General features: G+C 45.2%; 2 protein-coding genes across 2 annotated transcripts; both read right to left on the minus strand.

The window, feature by feature from the left end:
* Positions 1–2,144: 2,144 nt before the first annotated feature.
* On the minus strand, positions 2,145–9,380 carry LOC123728108 (interferon gamma 1). Its single transcript, XM_045698694.2, has 4 exons — positions 9,106–9,380; positions 7,537–7,596; positions 7,099–7,302; positions 2,145–2,704 (listed from the first exon to the last, which is right to left on the minus strand). The coding sequence occupies exons 1-4, from the start codon at positions 9,232–9,234 to the stop codon at positions 2,567–2,569; spliced, it is 531 nt and encodes a 176-aa protein (XP_045554650.1). The 5' UTR covers positions 9,235–9,380; the 3' UTR covers positions 2,145–2,566.
* Positions 9,381–17,886: 8,506 nt separating this feature from the next.
* ifng (interferon gamma) lies at positions 17,887–23,091 on the minus strand. Its single transcript, NM_001123558.1, is given in 4 exon segments — positions 17,887–18,463; positions 20,843–21,046; positions 21,354–21,413; positions 22,824–23,091. Coding segments are annotated over 4 exon segments (543 nt in total). The 5' UTR covers positions 22,953–23,091; the 3' UTR covers positions 17,887–18,313.
* Between the last annotated feature and the right edge of the window lie 286 nt (positions 23,092–23,377).

Consider the following 23,377-nt stretch of genomic DNA (forward strand, 5'->3'; position numbering starts at 1 on the left):
GCTCATGCGTGTGTGCGTGCGTGCGTGCTCATGCGTGCTCATGCGTGTGTGCGTGCGTGCTCATGTGTGCGTGCGTCCTCATGCGTGCGTGCGTGCTCATGCGTGCGTGCTCATGCGTGTGTGCGTGCGTGCTCATGTGTGTGTGCGTGCGTGCGTCCTCATATGTGCGTGCGTGCGTGCTCATGCGTGCTCATGCGTGCGTGCGTGCGTGCGTGCTCATGTGTGCTCATGCGTGCGTGTGCATGTGTGCGTGCGTGCTCATGCGTAAGTGCGTGCGTGCTCATGCGTGCGTGTGTGAGTGCGTGCTCATGCGTGCGTGCTCATGCGTGCGTGCTCATGCGTGCTCATGCGTGCGTGCGTGCTCATGCGTGCTCATGCGTGTGTGCGTGCGTGCGTGCTCATGCGTGTGTGCGTGCGTGCTCGTGCGTGTGTGCTTGCGTGCGTGCTCATGCGTGTGTGCGTGTGTGCTCATGCGTGTGTACGTGCGTGCTCATGCGTGTGTGCGTGTGTGTGCGTGCTCATGCGTGTGTGCGTGCGTGCGTGCTCGTGCGTGTGTGCTTGCGTGCGTGCTCATGCGTGTGTGCGTGCGTGCTCATGCGTGTCTGCGTGTGTGCGTGCGTGCTCATGCGTGTGTACGTGCGTGCTCATGCGTGTGTGTGTGCGTGCTCATGCGTGTGTGCGTGTGTGCGTGCGTGTTCATACGTGTGTGGGTGCATGCGTGCTCATGCGTGTGTGCGTGCGTGTTCATGCATGTGTGCGTGCATGCGTGCTCATGCGTGTGTGCGTGCGTGCTCATGCGTGTGTGTGTGCGTGCTCATGCGTGCTCATGCGTGTGTGCGTGCGTGCTCATGTGTGTGTGCGTGCGTGCGTCCTCATGCGTGCGTGCGTGCGTGCTCATGCGTGCGTGCTCATGCGTGTGTGCGTGCGTCCTCATATGTGCGTGCGTGCGTGCTCATGCGTGCTCATGCGTGCGTGCGTGCGTGCTCATGTGTGCTCATGCGTGCGTGTGTGCGTGCGTGCTCATGCGTGCGTGCTCATGCGTGCTCATGCGTGCGTGCGTGCTCATGCGTGCTCATGCGTGTGTGCGTGCGTGCTCATGCGTGCTCATGCGTGCGTGCTCATGCGTGCTCATGCTCATGCGTGCTCATGCGTGTGTGCGTGCGTGCTCATGCGTGCTCATGCGTGCTCATGCGTGCGTGCGTGCGTGCGTGCTCATGCGTGTGTGCGTGCGTGCTCATGCGTGCTCATGCGTGCGTGCTCATGCGTGCTCATGCTCATGCGTGCTCATGCGTGTGTGCGTGCGTGCTCATGCGTGTGTGCGTGCGTGCTCATGCGTGCTCATGCGTGCGTGCTCATGCGTGCTCATGCTCATGCGTGCTCATGCGTGTGTGCGTGCGTGCTCATGCGTGTGTGCGTGCGTGCTCATGCGTGTGTGCGTGCGTGCTCATGCGTGCTCATGCGTGCGTGCTCATGCGTGCTCATGCTCATGCGTGCTCATGCGTGTGTGCGTGCGTGCTCATGTGTGTGTGCGTGCGTGCGTCCTCATATGTGCGTGCGTGCGTGCTCATGCGTGCTCATGCGTGCGTGCGTGCGTGCTCATGTGTGCTCATGCGTGCGTGTGTGCGTGCGTGCTCATGCGTGCGTGCTCATGCGTGCTCATGCGTGCGTGCGTGCTCATGCGTGCTCATGCGTGTGTGCGTGCGTGCTCATGCGTGCTCATGCGTGCGTGCTCATGCGTGCTCATGCTCATGCGTGCTCATGCGTGTGTGCGTGCGTGCTCATGCGTGCTCATGCGTGCTCATGCGTGCGTGCGTGCGTGCTCATGCGTGTGTGCGTGCGTGCTCATGCGTGCTCATGCGTGCGTGCTCATGCGTGCTCATGCTCATGCGTGCTCATGCGTGTGTGCGTGCGTGCTCATGCGTGTGTGCGTGCGTGCTCATGCGTGCTCATGCGTGCGTGCTCATGCGTGCTCATGCTCATGCGTGCTCATGCGTGTGTGCGTGCGTGCTCATGCGTGCTCATGCGTGCGTGCTCATGCGTGCTCATGCTCATGCGTGCTCATGCGTGTGTGCGTGCGTGCTCATGTGTGTGTGCGTGTGTGCGTGCGGATAGATAATATCAGTCACCAGAACTGTTTTCTTAATGTCAGTTTATTCACTCATAGAACTTACAGATCTTGCTTCAACTGCAAGAAATAACTCTTTATATTCCAAGAGAAAAGCATTTTCTAATTAATAAATAATAAATATGAATTAGCAAAATAGATTTCTTTTGATTCATGAAAAATAAATACTCTTTTGACAATGATAAATAACTTAATAATAGAATAAATATCTTAACAAAATAAATAGAGTTTTGTATCAAGGATGTATGTAGCTTCAATATGTATCTCCACTGTGGCTCCGGAGGGAAGTTTCCCCTTGGTACACACAGATCTAGAATCAGCTCCCCCTCCCACAATCCTAACCTTCACCGTTAGAGGGAGAAATGCTAAACTGACCCAAGATCAGCTTCCAGGTGTAACTTCACCCTACACCTAGCCTTCACAGTAGACATGATTGGTCATCTACATGATGCTTGATTTGAGCCTCTGGGCTTGTCGTCTATTCCTGCGGTTGTCCTTCTTATGGGCCAGTTCGGAGGCTTTCTCGTAGATGGTAATGAACTCGGACAGAGCCTTCCCCTGGACTGTGGTGTTACTGGTCTGAGACAGAAGATACAGGCATTAACAATCAGGTAATTAGTTCATCAGGTGTCATGATGATGGTGTCTATACAGTAGACTATACTACAGTCATAATGATGGTGTCTATACAGTAGACTATACTACAGTCATGATGATGGTGTCTATACAGTAGACTATACTACAGTCATGATGATGGTGTCTATACAGTAGACTATACTACAGTCATGATGATGGTGTCTATACAGTAGACTATACTACAGTCATGATGATGGTGTCTATACAGTAGACTATACTACAGTCATGATGATGGTGTCTATACAGTAGACTATACTACAGTCATGATGATGGTGTCTATACAGTAGACTATACTACAGTCATAATGATGGTGTCTATACAGTAGACTATACTACAGTCATGATGATGGTGTCTATACAGTAGACTATACTACAGTCATAATGATGGTGTCTATACAGTAGACTATACTACAGTCATGATGATGGTGTCTATACAGTAGACTATACTACAGTCATGATGATGGTGTCTATACAGTAGACTATACTACAGTCATGATGATGGTGTCTATACAGTAGACTATACTACAGTCATAATGATGGTGTCTATACAGTAGACTATACTACAGTCATGATGACGGTGTCTATACAGTAAACTATACTACAGTCATAATGATGGTGTCTATACAGTAGACTATACTACAGTCATAATGATGGTGTCTATACAGTAGACTATACTACAGTCATGATGATGGTGTCTATACAGTAGACTATACTACAGTCATGATGATGGTGTCTATACAGTAGACTATACTACAGTCATGATGATGGTGTCTATACAGTAGACTATACTACAGTCATGATGATGGTGTCTATACAGTAGACTATACTACAGTCATGATGATGGTGTCTATACAGTAGACTATACTACAGTCATGATGATGGTGTCTATACAGTAGACTATACTACAGTCATGATGACGGTGTCTATACAGTAAACTATACTACAGTCATAATGATGGTGTCTATACAGTAGACTATACTACAGTCATAATGATGGTGTCTATACAGTAGACTATACTACAGTCATGATGATTGTGTCTATACAGTAGACTATACTACAGTCATGATGATGGTGTCTATACAGTAGACTATACTACAGTCATAATGATGGTGTCTATACAGTAGACTATACTACAGTCATGATGATGGTGTCTATACAGTAGACTATACTACAGTCATGATGATGGTGTCTATACAGTAGACTATACTACAGTCATAATGATGGTGTCTATACAGTAGACTATACTACAGTCATAATGATGGTGTCTATACAGTAGACTATACTACAGTCATGATGATGGTGTCTATACAGTAGACTATACTACAGTCATGATGATGGTGTCTATACAGTAGACTATACTACAGTCATGATGATGGTGTCTATACAGTAGACTATACTACAGTCATGATGACGGTGTCTATACAGTAGACTATACTACAGTCATGATGATGGTGTCTATACAGTAGACTATACTACAGTCATGATGATGGTGTCTATACAGTAGACTATACTACAGTCATAATGACGGTGTCTATACAGTAGACTATACTACAGTCATGATGATGGTGTCTATACAGTATACTATACTACAGTCATGACGATGGTGTCTATACAGTAGACTATACTACAGTCATGATGATGGTGTCTATACAGTAGACTATACTACAGTCATGATGATGGTGTCTATACAGTAGACTATACTACAGTCATGATGATGGTGTCTATACAGTAGACTATACTACAGTCATAATGATGGTGTCTATACAGTAAACTATACTACAGTCATGATGATGGTGTCTATACAGTAGACTATACTACAGTCATGATGATGGTGTCTATACAGTAGACTATACTACAGTCATGATGATGGTGTCTATACAGTAGACTATACTACAGTCATAATGATGGTGTCTATACAGTAGACTATACTACAGTCATGATGATGGTGTCTATACAGTAGACTATACTACAGTCATAATGATGGTGTCTATACAGTAGACTATACTACAGTCATGATGATGGTGTCTATACAGTAGACTATACTACAGTCATGATGATGGTGTCTATACAGTAGACTATACTACAGTCATGATGATGGTGTCTATACAGTAGACTATACTACAGTCATGATGATGGTGTCTATACAGTAGACTATACTACAGTCATGATGATGGTGTCTATACAGTAGACTATACTACAGTCATGATGATGGTGTCTATACAGTAGACTATACTACAGTCATAATGATGGTGTCTATACAGTAGACTATACTACAGTCATAATGATGGTGTCTATACAGTAGACTATACTACAGTCATGATGATGGTGTCTATACAGTAGACTATACTACAGTCATAATGATGGTGTCTATACAGTAGACTATACTACAGTCATGATGATGGTGTCTATACAGTAGACTATACTACAGTCATGATGATGGTGTCTATACAGTAGACTATACTACAGTCATGATGATGGTGTCTATACAGTAGACTATACTACAGTCATAATGATGGTGTCTATACAGTAGACTATACTACAGTCATGATGATGGTGTCTATACAGTAGACTATACTACAGTCATAATGATGGTGTCTATACAGTAGACTATACTACAGTCATGATGATGGTGTCTATACAGTAGACTATACTACAGTCATGATGATGGTGTCTATACAGTAGACTATACTACAGTCATAATGACGGTGTCTATACAGTAGACTATACTACAGTCATAATGATGGTGTCTATACAGTAGACTATACTACAGTCATGATGATGGTGTCTATACAGTAGACTATACTACAGTCATAATGACGGTGTCTATACAGTAGACTATACTACAGTCATAATGATGGTTTCTATACAGTAAACTATACTACAGTCATGATGATTGTGTCTATACAGTAGACTATACTACAGTCATGATGATGGTGTCTATACAGTAGACTATACTACAGTCATAATGACGGTGTCTATACAGTAGACTATACTACAGTCATGATGATGGTGTCTATACAGTAGACTATACTACAGTCATGATGATGGTGTCTATACAGTAGACTATACTACAGTCATAATGACGGTGTCTATACAGTAGACTATACTACAGTCATGATGATGGTGTCTATACAGTAGACTATACTACAGTCATGATGATGGTGTCTATACAGTAGACTATACTACAGTCATAATGATGGTGTCTATACAGTAGACTATACTACAGTCATGATGATGGTGTCTATACAGTAGACTATACTACAGTCATAATGACGGTGTCTATACAGTAGACTATACTACAGTCATAATGACGGTGTCTATACAGTAGACTATACTACAGTCATAATGATGGTGTCTATACAGTAGACTATACTACAGTCATGATGATGGTGTCTATACAGTAGACTATACTACAGTCATAATGACGGTGTCTATACAGTAGACTATACTACAGTCATAATGACGGTGTCTATACAGTAGACTATACTACAGTCATAATGACGGTGTCTATACAGTAGACTATACTACAGTCATAATGATGGTGTCTATACAGTAGACTATACTACAGTCATAATGATGGTGTCTATACAGTAGACTATACTACAGTCATAATGACGGTGTCTATACAGTAGACTATACTACAGTCATAATGACGGTGTCTATACAGTAGACTATACTACAGTCATGATGATGGTGTCTATACAGTAGACTATACTACAGTCATAATGATGGTGTCTATACAGTAGACTATACTACAGTCATGATGATGGTGTCTATACAGTAGACTATACTACAGTCATGATGATGGTGTCTATACAGTAGACTATACTACAGTCATAATGATGGTGTCTATACAGTAGACTATACTACAGTCATGATGATGGTGTCTATACAGTAGACTATACTACAGTCATGATGATGGTGTCTATACAGTAAACTATACTACAGTCATGATGATTGTGTCTATACAGTAGACTATACTACAGTCATGATGATGGTGTCTATACAGTAGACTATACTACAGTCATAATGACGGTGTCTATACAGTAGACTATACTACAGTCATAATGACGGTGTCTATACAGTAGACTATACTACAGTCATGATGATGGTAGCACAGTGCTAAAGGATTATTAATCCAGAATGCTGCTGATTTAAATGTTGCATAGTCCATGGGATGTTTCATTCTAATTCACATATCCTTAATTTCATTATTTTTTTTTTATATGCAGAAGTACATGTCATTGCTATGTGTCTTCATCTGCTAACATATTAAGCGATGACCATGTGAAAGTCGACTATACCAGATCTGTGTTCTACTTCATGGAGGGAAGCTCACCTCGATGGCCCACAGGTTCTGCAGGTGTGTCCTCAGCTCAGGTATCCTCTTCAGGAAGTAGTGTTTCTGGAGATCCTGAATTTTCCCCTTGACATATTTCAGACTCTCAATCACTTCCTGGTCCACCGTCTGGTTCAGCATCTGGCTGAAGATACTCCGATACACGTCCAGAACCACACTCATTAACACCCTCCGCTCACTGTCCTGAGGGAGGGAGGGAGGGAGGGAGGGAGGGAGGGAGGGAGGGAGGGAGGGAGGGAGGGAGGGAGGGAGGGAGGGAGGGAGGGAGGGAGGGAGGGAGGGAGGGAGGGAGGGAGGAGAATATTTTTAATATCTTGAAACGTAGTTTTGTCTCCAGCCTAGCCCGAGGGTAAGCAGTAGTTCCACATTGGTGATATTAGCCTGAAAGGGATAACAATGTGTAACTATATATCTTACCTCAAACGTGTCCTTGGGGAAAACAGGTTTTCCGTTGAACAGCTGGTCCTTGGAGATCTTCTGAAAGAGCAAGACATGATGACAATCAGTGATGTTGCTTTTCTCCTTCAACTTGTTGCAGTTTATTGCATATAGTGGACTCTTCTACCCCTAATCACAAGTATAGAGTCTGTCAGACCTGGGCTAAATATGTCAAATAACTTAAAATACATCATTTAGTTTGTCAGGTACAATGGCAACAATGGAGTAGTCCCAAACGTGCAAACTCTAAACTACATCTAAGCTAAAGCTCACCTCAGATGGAAGTGTTTGAGCCAGGTCTGGTGTCTATGGGCCTACCTGGAAATGCACTGTTATGATGATGTCATCATTTTCAGATTCATTTCAGTCTCACTGACAAGTCTTTCCTGCTTGGGCAGGAAGTGTGGAACTCCTCTTGGTTTTAGTCAAACATTTTATCTCTAACTCATCAACATCCAATGTTCTCCCTGTTCTGTCCTACTGTTGGCCTCCCATTAGGAAGGAGATCTCCCTGTTCTGTCCTACTGTTGGTCTCCCATTAGGAAGGAGATCTCCCTGTTCTGTCCTACTGTTGGTCTCCCATTAGGAAGGAGATCTCCCTGTTCTGTCCTACTGTTGGTCTCCCATTAGGAAGGAGATCTCCCTGTTCTGTCCTACTGTTGGTCTCCCATTAGGAAGGAGATCTCCCTGTTCTGTTCTACTGTTGGCCTCCCATTAGGAAGGAGATCTCCCTGTTCTGTCCTACTGTTGGTCTCCCATTAGGAAGGAGATCTCCCTGTTCTGTCCTACTGTTGGTCTCCCATTAGGAAGGAGATCTCCCTGTTCTGTCCTACTGTTGGTCTCCCATTAGGAAGGAGATCTCCCTGTTCTGTCCTACTGTTGGTCTCCCATTAGGAAGGAGATCTCCCTGTTCTGTCCTACTGTTGGTCTCCCATTAGGAAGGAGATCTCCCTGTTCTGTCCTACTGTTGGTCTCCCATTAGGAAGGAGATCTCCCTGTTCTGTCCTACTGTTGGCCTCCCATTAGGAAGGAGATCTCCCTGTTCTGTCCTACTGTTGGTCTCCCATTAGGAAGGAGATCTCCCTGTTCTGTCCTACTGTTGGTCTCCCATTAGGAAGGAGGAGTCTAAAGTTTGCTAATGCAAACACAGTCAGTAGAGGCCAATCTATCTATCTATCTATCTATCTATCTATCTATCTATCTATCTATCTATCTATCTATCTATCTATCTATCTATCTATCTATCTATCTATCTATCTATCTATCTATCTATCTATCTATCTATCTATCTATCTATCTATCTATCTATCTATCTGTCTGTCTGTCTGTCTGTCTGTCTGTCTGTCTGTCTGTCTGTCTGTCTGTCTGTCTGTCTGTCTGTCTGTCTGTCTGTCTGTCTGTCTGTCTGTCTGTCTGTCTGTCTGTCTGTCTGTCTGTCTGTCTGTCTGTCTGTCTGTCTGTCTGTCTGTCTGTCTGTCTGTCTGTCTGTCTGTCTGTCTGTCTGTCTAAACCCCTGTTTCCCCAGTTAATAATGTGTATGATACTTACATAGTGGACCTTCAGTTTGTCTATGTTGCTCTTCATGTTAATTGATGTGTACTGAGCGGCATTACTCCATCCTAAAGTCATCCAGCCCATCAAGCAGAAACACATCACTGCCCTTAATAACACATCCATGGCTCTCAACCTCACGCTGAAGTTCCCTCAAAGCTCAATAGTCCTCAATCGGTGTACGGTAACTTCAGTCAAAGGCCTTGACTTGAGTTGACTTAACGAGACCGCCTTGTATCTGACACTATCCAAGTCTTGTTCTTCTGTGTCTGTCTGACTGATGCTGAGGCTAAGACAGACAAGTATTTATATAGTTGAGGCAGAGGCAGAAACGATAGAGGTGTGAGGTTGTGGGTTCTCTGACTGAGCGAAGTTTCCTTTAAATCACACACCAACACACGGCCACTCATTAACACCTTGTTTTTGCAGCAGAGCATGGGGTCTTGGGTTGGAATCCCTAGGAAACAGGTAGTTTTGACACATTCTGGGGAAGTTCTTTGGTGATGTGGCTATGATGAGGGGGAAGAGGAGGAAAATCAGGAGAAGGTATGTGGGGAGGGGGATGTCTGGGTTGAAGTCATCTTGGGTTGAAGTCATGAACAGGTGAAGAGCTTGTGTGCGTCCCAAACGGCACACTATTCCCCTACATAGTACGCTACTTTTGACCAGAGCCATGATTGGCGGTTGGTGATTAGTGGTTGTAGCTGATCAACTAATGAAACTGTGGTGTTTCCTCTGACTGGCTTTGTAGTAAATGATGCATGGTTTGATGTAATAGTGAAACTAACATCAATGCCATCATGCTCTTATTAGATACTGTCATTACTGATATATACCTTCTGTTGGTCTCTGTAGGTGTACTTCTCATTCATCATTGTAGGTCTGCCTCTCAAATGGCACCCTATTCCCTATGAGGTGCACTACTTTAGATCAGGGCCCATAGGGGTAGTGCACTACTTTAGACCAGGGCCCATAGGGGTGGTGCACTACTTTAGATCAGGGCCCATTGGAGTAGTGTACTACTTTAGATCAGGGCCCATAGGAGTAGTGTACTACTTTAGACCAGGGCCCATAGGGGTAGTGCACTACTTTAGACCAGGGTGAATAGGGTAGTGAACTACTTTAGACCAGGGCCCATAGGGTAGTGCACTACTTTAGACCAGGGCCCATAGGGGTAGTGCACTACTTTAGACCAGGGCCCATAGGGTAGTGCACTACTTTAGACCAGGGACCATAGGGTAGTGCACTACTTTAGACCAGGGCCCATAGGGTAGTGCACTACTTTAGACCAGGGCCCATAGGGGTAGTGCACTACTTTAGACCAGGGACCATAGGGTAGTGCACTACTTTAGACCAGCGTGAATAGGGTAGTGAACTACTTTAGACCAGGGCCCATGGGGGTAGTGCACTACTTTAGATCAGGGCCCATAGGAGTAGTGTACTACTTTAGATCAGGGCCCATAGGAGTAGTGTACTACTTTAGACCAGGGCCCATAGGGGTAGTGCACTACTTTAGACCAGGGTCCATAGGGGTAGTGCACTACTTTAGACCAGGGTGAATAGGGTAGTGAACGACTTTAGACCAGGGACCATAGGGTAGTGCACTACTTTAGACCAGGGCCCATAGGGGTAGTGCACTACTTTAGACCAGGGACCATAGGGTAGTGCACTACTTTAGACCAGGGTGAATAGGGTAGTGAACTACTTTAGACCAGGGCCCATAGGGGTAGTGCACTACTTTAGACCAGGGTGAATAGGGTAGTGAACTACTTTAGACCAGGGCCCATAGGGGTAGTGCACTACTTTAGACCAGGGCCCATAGGGTGCCATTTGGGATATATCCCTCGTTTCTGTAAGAATACAGTGTATGTCTCTTTCGTCAGTGAATTAATAGGTTTTATAGACAGCTGAAAGTTGAAGACATAGTCATAATATCAATACATATAGACTACATGACCAACAGGATGTGGACACCTGCTCGTCCCACATCTCATTCTAAAATCATGGGCATTAATATGGAGTTGGTCCCCCCCCCTTGCTGCTATAACTCTTCTGGGAAGGCTTTCCACTAGATGTTGGAACATTGCTGCGGGGACTTGCTTCCATTCAGCCACAAGGGCATTAGTGAGGTCGAGCACTGATGTTGGGGAGGTTAGGCCTGGCTCGCAGTCGGCATTCCAATTCATCCCAAAGGTGTTCGAGGGGGTTGATGTCAGGGCTCTGTGCAGGCCAGTCGAGTTCTTTCACACCAATCTCGACACAAAACCATTTCTGTATGGAGCTCGCTTTGTGCACGGAAGCATTGTCTTGCTGAAACAGGAACTTCCCCAAACAAAGTTGGAAGCACAGAATCGTCTAGAATGTCATTGTATGCTGTAGCGTTAAGATTTCCCTTCACAAGGGGCCTAGCCCGAACCATGAAAAACAGGCCCAGACCATTATCCCTCCTCCATCAAACTTTACAGTTGGCACTATGCATTCAGACAGGTAGCGTTCTCCTGGCATCCGCAAAACTCAAATTCGTCCGTCGGACTGCCAGATGGTGAAGCATGATTCATCACTCCAGAGAACGTGTTTCCACTGCTGGCGAGCTTTACACCACTCCAGCTGACGCTTGGCATTGCGCATGGTGATCTTATGCTTGTGTGTGGCTGCTTGGCCATGGAAACCCATTTCATGAAGCTCCCGACAAACAGTTATTGTGCTGACGTTGCTCCCAGAAGCAGTTTGGAACTCGGTGAGTGTTGCATCTCAGCACTCGGTGGTCCTGTTCTGTGGGCTTGCGTGGCCTACCACTTTGCGGCTTAGCCGTTGTTGCTCCTAGACGTTTCCACTTCACTATAACAGTACTTCCAGTTGACCAGGGCAGCTCTAGCAGGGCAGTAATTTGACAAACTGACTTGTTGGAAAGTTGACATCCTATGATGGTGCCATGTTGAAAGTCACTGAGCTCTTCAGTAAGGCCATTCTACTACAAATGTTTGTCAATGGAGATCACGTGTGCTAGATTTTATACACCTGTCAGCAACTGGTGTGGCTGAAATAGCCGAATCCACTCATTTGAAACGCTGTCCACGTACTTTTGTATATATAGTGTACGATGTAAATGCACATAGACGTTTCAGTATTTAGAGAAAATTAATCAATATTCCCAAGAAAACGTCATTCATTCAGAGCAGGATTTGCATTGACTGTAAACCAGCTATATCCTATCTATTTTATCATCAACTATAGTTTACATATAGTTCATATTTCACCACTTCATTGTTTATTTATTGTGAATGGGAAAGAAAAGCTACTTATTCTTGGTATTTATTGCTATCTAGGCCAAAGTGCATTCATTGTGTCTGCTGGCATTACAAAGGCACAGATAGCAGAGCAGTGGAGAATGCCTCTCTCTCTCTCGCTGTCTCTCTCTCTCTGTCTCACTGTCTCTCTCTCTCGCTCTCTCTTTCTCTCTCTGTCTCTCTCTTCCTCTCTCTAACTCTCTGTTTCTCTCTCTCTCCCTCTCTCTCTCTCTAACTCTCTGTTTCTCTCTCTCTCTCTAACTCTCTGTTTCTCTCTCTAACTCTCTGTCTCTCTCTCTCTCTGTCTCTCTCTCTCTCTGTCTCTCTCTCTCTCTCACTGTCTCTCTCTCTCTCTCTCACCCCAGTCAGTGTGCTAGCTTCCTAAAATGGCACCCTATTCCCAATTTGTGCACTACTTTTGACCAGGTAGTGCACTATATAGGGAATGGGGTGTAATTTGAGACGCATCCTTTATCAGCACTCAGAAGAGACGGGCCCCATGTGGTGTGAAACAGGAAGGGGCTTGGGCGCTCATGTCACTTAGGAGTAACACTGTCATAAAGCATTTCTTAGAAGACTTCTGTGTTGCTAGATGCTAGTTGCTGCTTGCTAATGCTAGTACAGATAGATGCTGATGCTACTTTAATTGACACCCAGGCTTTTTCAAAGGGGGGACAGCGGCATCACATTCAGACAAATATTGATGTTGAAAGAATGTGGTTTGATTCAACTATCTATTGAAAATTGTTTATTTTCATGAACCACTTTTGCTTATTCAGGCTAGCTGCTAGTTGCTAGTGCATAGACGCTTGTCAGTTTCCATGAGAGAGAAATGGTTAGGGTTGAGGGTGTCACTCTGTCACCTCAGAAAGGGTGACAGGTTGGGGTTTCAGCGTAGGTCGGCCGCGCAACCCCATAACACATCAGGTGACAAAACGGAATGGTTGGATCTGAAATAAAGGTTCCTACAACACACTCATCCTGCGACACCACCGAATGAATGACCTCACCTTTACAATTCCAGAACCCCGGGACAACACCGAATGAATGATCTCACCGTCATAGTTCCAGAACAACACCGAATGAATGATCTCACCGTCATAGTTCCAGAACCCCGGGACAACACCGAATGAATGATTTCACGTCTTTACAGTTCCGGAACTGCAATCGGAAATAATGTGACTGAGCACAAATCAATTCACATCAGGGAAATAAAACTACGAAATATCACTCACTGTAAGAAAAACTGTAGGTCTACTAAGAAAGAACAGCACTTCAGTAACATAGAATCCATAATAAAAACCAGACTCAAGACATGTAACAGGATATATTTTCAGGGTGATTTTATTTCCAGGATATAAATACAGTACATATGATCCATTGATTGTGAACTATGATATCAAATCAAATAGTACTACATTACCACTGTTATAGGATGTAACGGCCGTCGTCAGAATTAGACCAAGGTGCAGCGGAGGATGTGTTCATCCTTAGAATTTTAATTGAAAAAGAGAACACTACAAAAATAAACAAAAGACAACAGCAAAACAGTCCTGTCAGGATTAACTCTACACAGAAAACAATCACCCACAAAACCCAAAGGAAAAACAGGCTACTATTGTGTGACACCCAATCAGCAACAACGAACTACAGCTGTGCCTGATTAGGAGCCACACACGGCCCAAAACAAAGAAATACAAAAACATAGAAAAATGAACATAGAACACCCACCCAATGTAACACCCTGGCCTAACCAAAATAAAGAACAAAAACCCCTCTCTATGGCCAGGGCGTTACATAGGACCAATGGAAATTCCCTTCATACAAAGTTGATTAATATTCACTACTACAAATAATTACATAATTAAATTACATTGCACTTAAATATACAATAAATATGTTAAATGATGTTTAAGTTAAATAAATAGCACCGTGAACAAGCATGGTGACCAGTAGGTGAGGAAGCTGGGAGGCAGTTGTTAAGTAAACGTTGGGAAAGTGACTGTTTCCACCTTTCTTCAGGTATCCACTTTTCCTGTTTTTGACTGCACTTAAAGATGATATCATTCAATTCATGAAAACACGCCCATTTCAGGTAATATATGATGCTTTTTATGAAAGTGTTCAGTTGCGTTTTTATTTCTGCAGGTTTTGCGCTTGAAGTGGATACCGGCAGTGAAATGACATCACACTTTCCTAATGTATTACAGTCTGTAGTCTCCTCTGTCTTCAATCAGTCAGTTGGTGGTTCTGTCTGGTATCAGCTCTGTGTTTCAATCTCGGCTCTCGGATGGAGACAGGTCCCCAGCTGGGAAGCTCTCTGGTAGACCACTTTGAACTCGTTCACAGCCTTCCTCTGGACAACAGCATCATTGGTCTAAACAGAAGTCACAACATACATTTAGAGAGACGTCATCATCTTGACCTGACCAGTGGAGTGTCCACACTTGGAAGACGGCATTCAGACAACAATGGACTTTTTAAAAACTATGAGACACACAAGCACACATTTATTCTCTCTCTCTCTCTATCTCTCTCTCTCTCTCTCTCTCTCTCTCTCTCTCTCTCTCTCTCTCTCTCTCTCTCTCTCTGTCTCTCTCTCTCTGTCTCTCTCTCTCTCTGTCTCTCTCTCTCTGTCTCTCTCTCTCTCTCTCTCTGTCTCTCTCTCTCTGTCTCTCTCTCTCTGTCTCTCTCTCTCTCTCTCTGTCTCTCTCTCTCTCGTCTCTCTCTGTCTCTCTCTGTCTCTCTCTGTCTCTCTCTGTCTCTCTCTCTCTCTCTCTCTCTCTCTGTCTCTCTCTCTCTGTCTCTCTCTCTCTCTGTCTCTCTCTCTCTGTCTCTCTCTCTCTCTCTCTCTGTCTCTCTCTCTCTGTCTCTCTCTCTCTGTCTCTCTCTCTCTCTCTCTGTCTCTCTCTCTCTGTCTCTCTCTGTCTCTCTCTGTCTCTCTCTGTCTCTCTCTCTCTCTCTCTCTCTCTCTCTCTCTCTCTCTCTCTCTCTCTCAATTCAATTTCAATTTAAGGTCTTTATTGGCATGGGAAACATGTAAACATTTCCAAAGCAAGTGAAGTAGATAATAAACAAAAGAGAAATAAACAATTAAAATGAACAGTAAACATATCTCTCACACATTTCTTTACATTGACTCAATCATCTGTTTTTTTTAACTCACACAGACATGATACCCAATGGTACCACATTACATATATAGAGCACTACGCTTGACCCATAGGGCTCTGGTCAAAAGTAGTGCACTATATAGGGAATAGAATGCCATTTGGACCACAGCCGTTGTGTGGGCCCCATGCAGGAGAGGGTTTTGGTTTCAATACAAGAACAATTATAAAAGTCAGTTCGCCAATGTGTGATATTTCCATACAGCACCATACATAGATTTGTGTGTGTGTGTGTGTGTGTGTGTGCGTGCGTGCGTGCTCATGCGTGTGTGTGTGTGCGTGCTCATGCGTGTGTGCGTGCGTGCTCATGCGTGCGTGCGTGCTCATGCGTGTGTGCGTGCGTACTCATGCGTGTGTGCGTGCGTGCTCGTGCGTGTGTGCTTGCGTGCGTGCTCATGCGTGTGTGCGTGTGTGCTCATGCGTGTGTGCGTGTGTGCGTGCGTGCTCAAGCGTGTGTACGTGCGTGCTCATGCGTGTGTGCGTGTGTGTGTGTGTGCGTGCTCATGCGTGTGTGCGTGCGTGCGTGCTCGTGCGTGTGTGCTTGCGTGCGTGCTCATGCGTGTGTGCGTGCATGCTCATGCGTGTGTGCGTGTGTGCATGCGTGCTCATGCGTGTGTACGTGCGTGCTCATGCGTGCGTGCTCATGCGTGTGTGCGTGTGTGCGTGCGTGTTCATACGTGTGTGGGTGCATGCGTGCTCATGCGTGTGTGCGTGCGTGCTCATGCGTGTGTGCGTGTGTGCGTGCGTGTTCATGCGTGTGTGCGTGCATGCGTGCTCATGCGTGTGTGCGTGCGTGCGTGCTCATGCGTGCTCATGCGTGTGTGCGTGCGTGCTCATGTGTGCGTGCGTCCTCATGCGTGCGTGCGTGCTCATGCGTGCGTGCTCATGCGTGTGTGCGTGCGTGCTCATGTGTGTGTGCGTGCGTCCTCATATGTGCGTGCATGCGTGCTCATGCGTGCTCATGCGTGCGTGCGTGCGTGCGTGCTCATGTGTGCTCATGCGTGCGTGTGCATGTGTGCGTGCGTGCTCATGCGTAAGTGCGTGCGTGCTCATGCGTGCGTGTGTGAGTGCGTGCTCATGCGTGCGTGCTCATGCGTGCGTGCTCAGCGTGCGTGCGTGCGTGCTCATGCGTGCTCATGCGTGTGTGCGTGCGTGCTCATGCGTGTGTGCGTGCGTGCTCGTGCGTGTGTGCTTGCGTGCGTGCTCATGCGTGTGTGCGTGTGTGCTCATGCGTGTGTACGTGCGTGCTCATGCGTGTGTGCGTGTGTGTGCGTGCTCATGCGTGTGTGCGTGCGTGCTCGTGCGTGTGTGCTTGCGTGCGTGCTCATGCGTGTGTGCGTGCGTGCTCATGCGTGTCTGCGTGTGTGCGTGCGTGCTCATGCGTGTGTACGTGCGTGCTCATGCGTGTGTGCGTGCGTGCTCATGCGTGTGTGCGTGTGTGCGTGCGTGTTCATACGTGTGTGGGTGCATGCGTGCTCATGCGTGTGTGCGTGCGTGTTCATGCATGTGTGCGTGCATGCGTGCTCATGCGTGTGTGCGTGCGTGCTCATGCGTGTGTGCGTGCGTGCTCATGCGTGCTCATGCGTGTGTGCGTGCGTGCTCATGTGTGTGTGCGTGCGTGCGTCCTCATGCGTGCGTGCGTGCGTGCTCATGCGTGCGTGCTCATGCGTGTGTGCGTGCGTGCTCATGTGTGTGTGCGTGCGTGCGTCCTCATATGTGCGTGCGTGCGTGCTCATGCGTGCTCATGCGTGCGTGCGTGCGTGCTCATGTGTGCTCATGCGTGCGTGTGTGCGTGCGTGCTCATGCGTGCGTGCTCATGCGTGCTCATGCGTGCGTGCGTGCTCATGCGTGCTCATGCGTGTGTGCGTGCGTGCTCATGCGTGCTCATGCGTGCGTGCTCATGCGTGCTCATGCTCATGCGTGCTCATGCGTGTGTGCGTGCGTGCTCATGCGTGCTCATGCGTGCTCATGCGTGCGTGCTCATGCGTGTGTGCGTGCGTGCTCATGCGTGCTCATGCGTGCGTGCTCATGCGTGCTCATGCTCATGCGTGCTCATGCGTGTGTGCGTGCGTGCTCATGCGTGTGTGCGTGCGTGCTCATGCGTGCTCATGCGTGCGTGCTCATGCCTGCTCATGCTCATGCGTGCTCATGTGTGTGTGCGTGCGTGCTCATGCGTGTGTGCGTGCGTGCTCATGCGTGCTCATGCGTGCGTGCTCATGCGTGCTCATGCTCATGCGTGCTCATGCGTGTGTGCGTGCGTGCTCATGTGTGTGTGCGTGTGTGCGTGCGGATAGATAATATCAGTCATCAGAACTGTTTTCTTAATGTCAGTTTATTCACTCATAGAACTTACAGATCTTGCTTCAACTGCAAGAAATAACTCTTTATATTCCAAGAGAAAAGCATTTTCTAATTAATAAATAATAAATATGAATTAGCAAAATAGATTTCTTTTGATTCATGAAAAATAAATACTCTTTTGACAATGATAAATAACTTAATAATAGAATAAATATCTTAACAAAATAAATAGAGTTTTGTATCAAGGATGTATGTAGCTTCAATATGTATCTCCACTGTGGCTCCGGAGGGAAGTTTCCCCTTGGTACACACAGATCTAGAATCAGCTCCCCCTCCCACAATCCTAACCTTCACCGTTAGAGGGAGAAATGCTAAACTGACCCAAGATCAGCTTCCAGGTGTAACTTCACCCTACACCTAGCCTTCACAGTAGACATGATTGGTCATCTACATGATGCTTGATTTGAGCCTCTGGGCTTGCCGTCTCTTCCTGCGGTTGTCCTTCTTTAGATGGATCTTAAGGGCCAGTTTGGAGGCTTTCTCGTAGATGGTAATGAACTCGGACAGAGCCTTCCCCTGGACTGTGGTGTTACTGGTCTGAGACAGAAGATACAGGCATTAACAATCAGGTAATTAGTTCATCAGGTGTCATGATGACGGTGTCTATACAGTAGACTATACTACAGTCATGATGATGGTGTCTATACAGTAGACTATACTACAGTCATAATGATGGTGTCTATACAGTAGACTATACTACAGTCATAATGATGGTGTCTATACAGTAGACTATACTACAGTCATGATGATGGTGTCTATACAGTAGACTATACTACAGTCATAATGATGGTGTCTATACAGTAGACTATACTACAGTCATGATGATGGTGTCTATACAGTAGACTATACTACAGTCATGATGATGGTGTCTATACAGTAGACTATACTACAGTCATGATGATGGTGTCTATACAGTAGACTATACTACAGTCATAATGACGGTGTCTATACAGTAGACTATACTACAGTCATAATGATGGTGTCTATACAGTAGACTATACTACAGTCATGATGATGGTGTCTATACAGTAGACTATACTACAGTCATGATGACGGTGTCTATACAGTAGACTATACTACAGTCATAATGATGGTGTCTATACAGTAGACTATACTACAGTCATAATGATGGTGTCTATACAGTAGACTATACTACAGTCATGATGATGGTGTCTATACAGTAGACTATACTACAGTCATAATGATGGTGTCTATACAGTAGACTATACTACAGTCATAATGATGGTGTCTATACAGTAGACTATACTACAGTCATGATGATGGTGTCTATACAGTAGACTATACTACAGTCATAATGACGGTGTCTATACAGTAGACTATACTACAGTCATGATGATGGTGTCTATACAGTAGACTATACTACAGTCATAATGATGGTGTCTATACAGTAGACTATACTACAGTCATAATGATGGTGTCTATACAGTAGACTATACTACAGTCATGATGATGGTGTCTATACAGTAGACTATACTACAGTCATAATGATGGTGTCTATACAGTAGACTATACTACAGTCATAATGATGGTGTCTATACAGTAGACTATACTACAGTCATGATGATGGTGTCTATACAGTAGACTATACTACAGTCATGATGATGGTGTCTATACAGTAGACTATACTACAGTCATGATGATGGTGTCTATACAGTAGACTATACTACAGTCATGATGATGGTGTCTATACAGTAGACTATACTACAGTCATAATGATGGTGTCTATACAGTAGACTATACTACAGTCATGATGACGGTGTCTATACAGTAGACTATACTACAGTCATGATGATGGTGTCTATACAGTAGACTATACTACAGTCATGATGACGGTGTCTATACAGTAGACTATACTACAGTCATAATGATGGTGTCTATACAGTAGACTATACTACAGTCATGATGATGGTGTCTATACAGTAGACTATACTACAGTCATAATGACGGTGTCTATACAGTAGACTATACTACAGTCATAATGACGGTGTCTATACAGTAGACTATACTACAGTCATGATGATGGTGTCTATACAGTAGACTATACTACAGTCATAATGACGGTGTCTATACAGTAGACTATACTACAGTCATGATGATGGTGTCTATACAGTAGACTATACTACAGTCATGATGATGGTGTCTATACAGTAGACTATACTACAGTCATAATGATGGTGTCTATACAGTAGACTATACTACAGTCATAATGATGGTGTCTATACAGTAGACTATACTACAGTCATGATGATGGTGTCTATACAGTAGACTATACTACAGTCATGATGATTGTGTCTATACAGTAGACTATACTACAGTCATAATGACGGTGTCTATACAGTAGACTATACTACAGTCATAATGATGGTGTCTATACAGTAGACTATACTACAGTCATGATGATGGTGTCTATACAGTAGACTATACTACAGTCATAATGACGGTGTCTATACAGTAGACTATACTACAGTCATAATGATGGTGTCTATACAGTAGACTATACTACAGTCATGATGATGGTGTCTATACAGTAGACTATACTACAGTCATAATGATGGTGTCTATACAGTAGACTATACTACAGTCATAATGATGGTGTCTATACAGTAGACTATACTTGATGAACGTGCTGCAGTTCGGTTAGCCAAACTCGACTGGGTGGCAGCCGAACGGCAGCATGTTGATAACTTTAGTCCCTGTAGACGAGTGTGGCTTGTTTCATTTACAGGCAGAGTAACAAAACAAATAATAGATTGAATGAAGACGTGTGGAAGTAGACTAAACCAGACCGGTCTACAGTAAGTTGGTCTTCTTCCCCATGGAAGGAAGCTCACCTTCACGGCCCAAAGGGTTAAATTACTGATTGACTGATTGATTGATGCTGTGGAAGGAGCTCACCTCGATGGCCCACAGGTTCTGCAGGTGTGTCCTCAGCTCAGGTATCCTTTTCAGGAAGTAGTGTTTCTGGGTCTCCTGAACCTTCCCCTTGACCTGGTCCAGCCTCTCCCTCACTTCCTGGTCCCCCGTCTGGTTCAGCATCTGGTTGAAGATACTCCGATACACGTCCAGAACCACACTCATCCACACCCTCCGCTCACTGTCCTGATGGAGGGAAGGAAGGAAGGAAGGAAGGAAGGAAGGAAGGAAGGAAGGAAGGAAGGAAGGAAGGAAGGAAGGAAGGAAGGAAGGAAGGAAGGAAGGAGGAAGGAATGAGGGAGGGAGGGAGGGAGGGAGGGAGGGAGGGAGGGAGGGAGGGAGGGAGGGAGGGAGGGAGGGAGGGAGGGAGGGAGGGAGGGAGGGAGGGAGGGAGAAAACATAGTTTTGTCTCCAGCCTAGCCCGAGGGTAAGCAGTAGTTCCACATTGGTGATATTAGCCTGAAAGGGATAACAATGTAACTATATATCTTACCTCAAACGTGTCCTTGGGGAAAACAGGTTTTCCGTTGAACAGCTGGTCCTTGGAGATCTTCTGAAAGAGCAAGACATGATGACAATCAGTGATGTTGCTTTTCTCCTTCAACTTGTTGCAGTTTATTGCATATAGTGGACTCTTCTACCCCTAATCACAAGTATAGTGTCTGTCAGACCTGGGCTAAATATGTCAAATAACTTAAAATACATCATTTAGTTTGCCAGGTACAATGGCAACAATGGAGTAGTCCCAAACGTGCAAACTCCAAACTACATCTAAGCTAAAGCTCACCTCAGATGGAAGTGTTTGAGCCAAGTCTGGTGTCTATGGGCCTACCTGGAAATGCACTGTTATGATGATGTCATCATTTTCAGATTCATTTCAGTCTCACTGACAAGTCTTTCCTGCTTGGGCAGGAAGTGTGGAACTCCTCTTGGTTTTAGTCAAACATTTTATCTCTAACTCATCAACATCCAATGTTCTCCCTGTTCTGTCCTACTGTTGGTCTCCCATTAGGAAGGAGATCTCCCTGTTCTGTCCTACTGTTGGTCTCCCATTAGGAAGGAGATCTCCCTGTTCTGTCCTACTGTTGGTCTCCCATTAGGAAGGAGATCTCCCTGTTCTGTCCTACTGTTGGTCTCCCATTAGGAAGGAGATCTCCCTGTTCTGTCCTACTGTTGGTCTCCCATTAGGAAGGAGATCTCCCTGTTCTGTCCTACTGTTGGTCTCCCATTAGGAAGGAGATCTCCCTGTTCTGTCCTACTGTTGGTCTCCCATTAGGAAGGAGATCTCCCTGTTCTGTCCTACTGTTGGCCTCCCATTAGGAAGGAGATCTCCCTGTTCTGTCCTACTGTTGGCCTCCCATTATGAAGGAGATCTCCCTGTTCTGTCCTACTGTTGGTCTCCCATTAGGAAGGAGATCTCCCTGTTCTGTCCTACTGTTGGTCTCCCATTAGGAAGGAGATCTCCCTGTTCTGTCCTACTGTTGGTCTCCCATTAGGAAGGAGGAGTCTAAAGTTTGCTAATGCAAACACAGTCAGTTGAGGCCTATCTATCTATCTATCTATCTATCTATCTATCTATCTATCTATCTATCTATCTATCTATCTATCTATCTATCTATCTATCTATCTATCTATCTATCTATCTATCTATCTATCTATCTATCTATCTATCTATCTATCTATCTATCTATCTATCTATCTATCTATCTATCTATCTATCTATCTATCTATCTATCTATCTATCTATCTATCTATCTATCTAGTCTGTCTGTCTGTCTGTCTGTCTGTCTGTCTGTCTGTCTGTCTGTCTGTCTGTCTGTCTGTCTGTCTGTCTGTCTGTCTGTCTGTCTGTCTGTCTGTCTGTCTGTCTGTCTGTCTGTCTGTCTGTCTGTCTGTCTGTCTGTCTGTCTGTCTGTCTGTCTAAACCCCTGTTTCCCCAGTTAATAATGTGTATGATACTTACATAGTGGACCTTCAGTTTGTCTATGTTGCTCTTCATGTTAATTGATGTGTACTGAGCGGCATTACTCCATCCTAAAGTCATCCAGCCCATCAAGCAGAAACACATCACAGCCCTTGATAACACATCCATGGCTCTCAACCTCACGCTGAAGTTCCCTCAAAGCTCAATAGTCCTCAATCGGTGTACGGTAACTTCAGTCAAAGGCCTTGACTTGAGTTGACTTAACGAGACCGCCTTGTATCTGACACTATCCAAGTCTTGTTCTTCTGTGTCTGTCTGACTGATGCTGAGGCTAAGACAGACAAGTATTTATATAGTTGAGGCAGAGGCAGAAACGATAGAGGTGTGAGGTTGTGGGTTCTCTGACTGAGCGAAGTTTCCTTTAAATCACACACCAACACACGGCCACTCATTAACACCTTTCTTTTTGCAGCAGAGCATGGGGTCTTGGGTTGGAATCCCTAGGAAACAGGTAGTTTTGACACATTCTGGGGAAGTTCTTTGGTGATGCAATAAAGTTCAGGTTGGTATGCATGTCTGTTGACTTCTGTGTT

The sequence above is a fragment of the Salmo salar genome, chromosome 17, assembly GCF_965601325.2.
Source record: "Salmo salar chromosome 17, fSalSal1, whole genome shotgun sequence".
In the NCBI taxonomy this organism is placed as follows: Eukaryota; Metazoa; Chordata; class Actinopteri; order Salmoniformes; family Salmonidae; genus Salmo; species Salmo salar.